The sequence below is a fragment of the Sycon ciliatum genome, chromosome 2 (genome assembly GCF_964019385.1).
Source record: "Sycon ciliatum chromosome 2, ocSycCili1.1, whole genome shotgun sequence".
Classification (NCBI taxonomy): Eukaryota; Metazoa; Porifera; class Calcarea; order Leucosolenida; family Sycettidae; genus Sycon; species Sycon ciliatum.
Genome location: NC_088644.1, coordinates 39,469,885 through 39,475,299, shown reverse-complemented (window position 1 = coordinate 39,475,299; position 5,415 = coordinate 39,469,885). Strand labels below are relative to the sequence as shown.

General features: G+C 44.9%; 1 protein-coding gene across 1 annotated transcript; it reads left to right on the top strand.

Annotated features, from left to right (window-relative positions):
* Window positions 1-3,996: 3,996 nt before the first annotated feature.
* On the top strand, window positions 3,997-4,896 carry LOC135810579 (serine/arginine-rich splicing factor 2-like). Its single transcript, XM_065324072.1, has one exon. It carries the CDS (start codon window positions 3,997-3,999, stop codon window positions 4,894-4,896), a length of 900 nt encoding a protein of 299 aa, XP_065180144.1.
* The last annotated feature ends 519 nt before the right edge of the window (window positions 4,897-5,415 follow it).

The window sequence follows — 5,415 nt, the reverse complement described above, 5'->3', positions numbered from 1 at the left end:
ATTAAAAAAAAATGTATTTTCCCACTACCTGTCAACTTATCGGAAAAAAACTCTCCTCCCTCACCCCGCCGAGTGTTAGTGGACGTCGTTAGTTCCCTTCGGGAACGGACATGATAATATACTTTCTTTACTTTGCTGAATTACGAACTCTACAGCCGATATAGGAAGTTCCCAACCCCAGCTAACCAGTCTGCCTTCAAAGTTCAGCGTAACAGAGTAAGAAACTTATCTCGTTGGGTTTTTTATTTTTATTTTTTACTAGAGCCACGTAAACCCGTCATGTGTGAGCCATGAATAAGGGGAGTGGTGGCGAGGTCTGGGATGCTTTGCCGGCCTTGGGTCGAGAGAGAGAGAGAGAGAGAGAGAGAGAGAGAGAGAGAGTCTTAGTTAATTATTGTATTTTCATCTGTGCTGCTAAATCCATACATTTTGAGAAATTAGTGCTGCTAAAGTTACACATTGTTGTTCTTATTCTTTTGCGTTACTTATTATCCCATTTCTGACTTGCTGGGTTCGCATTTGTATTGCATTTTCATCCATTGCGTTTCTTTTGACCGTATTAAAAAGAGGTTTGAGTTTGTAAGTGGTCATGTACTCACAGTCACTACTGCCCTGGGTGTGAGGGTAACACCAAGAGTACAGATAACACTGGAGGTTATGTACTCTTGGTAACACGGATGTAGCTAGTGTCACAGCTTCCACCCTGGCCTTGTGAGATGTACATGAATCTCTTCAGTCTTCACCTTTACTGTTGAGGTGCTACATTTGCCAGTTTGGGAACTGGTACGGTATTCTTATCTTGCGGTGCAGAAGGAGATGGTTCGACATTGTTGAAAATGGAAGCCAGAAAAGAATGGAAAATGGAAGCCACGGAGGCGTAGCCTATACCAAAAACGCTCACGGATTGCAATAACATCACAAAGCATTGCATTAGTTCTGTTATAACGATACAATTCAGCTAAGATAAATGAGCGAAAGTTTGATCTAGGGTGATCTGACTTATACGGGATGTAAAGATAAGCATTTCTAGGCTTTTGGTGGGTTCGATACGACATGTTACAAGCATTCTCTGAGGGAACTTTGAAAAATTTCCAAGTCTAAGAATATACAATCATCACTGGGCTCAGTCCAGGTAAGATTTATATCAGGTAGATCAGAGTACAGGGCTTGTTTTAACATTTCAATGCAGAGTTTGTCATCAATGACCAAGAAAAGATCATCAATAAATCTATCAAAGAGGTAGATTGATTTTTCAAACATTGATATAGTTTTCTTTTCGTGCATGAAGAGAAAAGCGTTTGCTACATTAGCTGCCATAGGGGTGCCCATGGCCATGCCATGTTCTTGATGATACATGACATTCTCAAAGGTGAAGTAATTGTTCTCAAGCACAAAGGCAATAAGGTCAATCAACAAAGGTCTGAGAGGGTGATCTAATTCACTAAGGAGTTGATCAAGAGCAGCAGTGGTATCGACCCAGCACATATTAGTATAAAGGCTAACTACGTCAGCAGTGACCACTTTGCTATTGGTTGGAAACTGGGAACTTGCTAGTTTAGAGGTTAAACTGTTTGTATCAGCAAGTGCAGTAGTTGCGCGTGTACTAATAATAGCTTTAAGGTGATAGTCTATAAATCTAGAGGCAGGAGATGTGCAGTAACCAATACAGGAGACAATAGGTCTACCTGGTACTAAACCTGCGACTAGTTTCTTACGTATTTTAGGTAACATGCAGAATTTAGCTGGTTTGAGTGGAAAACAGCTAAAGAAAGCACTAACATCGCGTGTTGAAAGTATGGCAGAATGTGCTTTACAGATGTTTGTGAGCTTTTCATGAAGACTATCATGCAAAGTCTGGGTGTCAGTTGATTGAATTGAATAGAAATGTTTATCGGATAATTGACGTTGGCCTTCAGCCAAATAGTCTTCCTTATTCAAGACAACAGTGCCTAAGTTTTTGTCTGTATACAAATAATGATATCAGAACGATCACTAAGGCTACGATAAGCTGACACTTCACCAGGAGTAAGATTGCTTTTGCGTTTACTTTTAAAGCCAGCAGCAGAGATACTAGAAAACAGTCTGAACTGAAAATCTAGCAAAGAGCGTTCTACATGAGGTAAAGCAGTAGGCGGTATCTTCTCCGAAGGGAGATGAAACTTTGGAATGAAATTTGTGCTAGACACTGTAGGTGCAATGCGTGAAAATAAGTCATTCCATCTAGCTCTACGTTGTAGATTACTAACTTCCTGGATCAATTGCGTGTGTGAAGGTAAGTGTGTAGTTGGCCTGAAACTAGAGCCATAGCCAAGTACTTGTTTTTCGGTAGGAGTGAAGGAAAATCGAGAGAAGTTGTGGAAGCCAGAATTTAAAACAAAAGTGGAGTGAACGTTCAGTTTCAGATTCCACAGAAATTTAAATCTTAAATCTTTTATTGATTTTTTGGCTTTTTCTGGATAACTGCTCTTCTGTCGGACGATTTCTTCACTGTGAAGTTTTTTGGAAGTGGCTTCTTCTTAAGACTAAGAGGTTTCTTTTGAAGTACACCTTGCCTGGAAACTTCACGCTTGATGATTGTACCCAATTCTTCCGTCGTTGGAGGAAGCGTCGTTATATCGGTTACATTCATCTTTGACTCAGGTCTTGGTTTGCGTTCTGTCAGCTTGGAAGCTTTCATGGTCTTAGCTAGCGAGCATGCTTGTTTCTCGCTCTAGAGATAGTCAAAACGGCTCATAACTAAAGTACCAAAACGGCTGGTGGAAAGGTCATCAACTAGTTGGGTTACTAACTCATCCAGATCTTGCCTAGCATCCTTCTTTATAGCTTGAGCCTTACTAATGCGTTGGCGACAAGTGTCAATGCAACGGTTGACATGAGCAGTACATTCAATATCACGTGCTTTGTCAGTAAGTTTGCTAAATTTCTTTAAAAGGAAATCCTCATAGCAATTGCCAGAAATCTGCTGCTGAAAGACTTTCAGTCTCCTATTCTGATCATTCAGAATCTTATCACTTGTAGTTATACGAGATAGACACCAGGTGACATACCGTTCGAGGTCCTCAGGAAGCGGTTTGGAGAAGTCAACAGTAGCAGCAGCAGGAGCAGGAGCAGGAGGTAGAGGAGCTTGAGTCGTAGGGGGAACGTGTCATCGTCGTCGTCATCGGGGACGCGAAGGCGCTTGACTGTCGATTCCGGCGCCAGTGTCCGTTGAAGCAGCGGTAGGCCGACGTAGGCCAAGCGTAATGCCACGTAATGGAGTTTCCATAGTTTTTAGAAAAAAGGCTTTGAGGGAGGTCTAAAGAGACTGAATTGAGGGAGGTAGACTCCTCCGACACAAAAGCACTCATTTCCAATTCACAAAAGTCATTTGCAGTGAGTTTGACTGACCGGTTTCATACTTCAAAGAGTAATCATCAGAGTGATAGACAGATGACAAAGTAACACATTTTATGCAAGAGCGGGCGAACTGCAATTGTACAAGTGGGCCGCCAAAACGCCAGGGGCCCAAAAATTAAGAGCAATGGGAATCTATACTACAGCGTAGATATTGAATCTACGGTGTAACAGGCAAATTTGCAGTGTTGGTGTGTAGGCATGCAGTATGTTTATAAATCTTACCTGGACTGAGCCCAGTGAAGATTGTATATTAACAAGTTACTAGACTTAGTTACTAAGTCAGTGGAACTTTTCGCACCTGAGCATTCCAAGTTGGAAGGTTGTCGGTTTGCGCCAGGCCTCGTAGATGTGTTGGAGCTAGTTGTCAGGTCGTCGAAAGTACCAGTCATATGATCCTTGTCAGTTTTGTGCCTTGTTGTCGCACTATCTGACTGTATAAGATCTCGTTACCGTAGTAGACTGTCAGTCATAATGATTAACTTATTGGTTCTTTCTCTTCCCGCCTCTTGTATTCCACCTCTGAAGGAAAGTAGTTCTGCCTCTATCAGGTATAGACCGGTTGGAAAGTTTTCTTTTTGTCTGAAGTTAGAGCACTGGAAAATGGTGGACTCCTTCCAACGCAACAGTTGCCCTTCTGGCATCCGAGGAATGTACAGCCTCCGAGTAGACAATATCTCTTGTCGCACCACTGCGGGCGACCTCCTGGCTGTGTTTGGCAGATATGGCACGGTCGGTGATATCTACATGCCGCGAGACAAGCGGTCAGGCGAACAGCTTGGCGGTGCATATGTGCGATACCACACCCGCCGGTCTGCGGAAAAGGCACTGTCTCGCACAGATGGAAAGATGCTTGGCAGGCGCCGTATGAGAGTAAACAGGTCCGAACGATATGGTTGGCCAGAGCCGGAGCAGGCACATAGACACCGTAGTTTCGATTATGCCAGTCATCGCAGTGGTGACACTGGTGGCGGCTCCAGGAGATCTTCGTCTCCATGCCGACAGCGCCACCACAGCCGTAGTCGTAGCAACGACCGGGAGGAGTCCCGTCGACGTCATAACAGATTCGGTAGTACCGGTACTGACTCGCCCGGCCCCCACGCCTGTGGTGGTGGCTCCAGGAGATCTCCGTCTCCATGCCGGCAGCGCCACCTCAGCCGTAGTCGTATCGACAACCGGGAGGGGCCCCGGCCCCGTCGACGTCGTGCCAGATCCGGTAGTCACTCACACGCCCCACACGCCGGTGATGGACGTGGTGGCAGTGGCCAGAGTAGTGGTGGTATGTCGAGATCGCGATGCCGCTCCCCATACAGCTCACCGGATGCCGCACGTCAAGTGTACTTTCGCTCGCGTTCACGCTCGCCGACGAGATCTCACGGCTCTCCACTACATAGCTCTCCGCAAAGATCACCCCGTGGCGCCAGGCAGCGTAGCTACTCGCGCTCTCGTTCACTGCTGCGTCTGGCGGAGCAGTCCCTGCTCATAAATGTACATTATCTGTAGTTGTCACGTTTGTCCTAGTCTCAGTACCATTATTTTCGAGTTGGGTAATGTTATGTGAATTATGTATAGTAAAAAAAGGAGAAGTAAAAACTCGGACGTCTGAGCGTCTTTCCACTTGCCTAGATCACTGTTCTGTAGAGTCTTGTTGACTAGGCTATAGGTCAGCCATCCAGCCCACTTTGCTCCATCTTTTTGTAACATACTCTTATTGTCATGATAATAGTGCAGTGGTACAATGTATGTGCAATGGATTTCCATTCAAGAGGTTGCGGGTTCGATTCCCGACGACTATCGTCGCACACGTCTTTCTTCTCTCTAAGAGTCTTAGACTCCTCCTGACTTTTCTTTCATTCTCCTGAGTGGTTACCAACAGCCAGTGCATGCCGGAGTATGTGGTGTGATGTGTGCACTGTGCAGAGAAAAAACTGAAAAAGACCAAAAAGTAGGGATTCACTTACCAGAAAACTGAGCCACTTCAAATAGCTGTGTAGTGTAGTAGACCGGGCTGAATAGTGGTGG

Bases quoted from the DNA above. Each gene is read 5' to 3' on its own strand.
- LOC135810579 (XM_065324072.1), top strand. From the start codon at position 3,997: ATGGTGGACTCCTTCCAACGCAACAGTTGCCCTTCTGGCATCCGAGGA.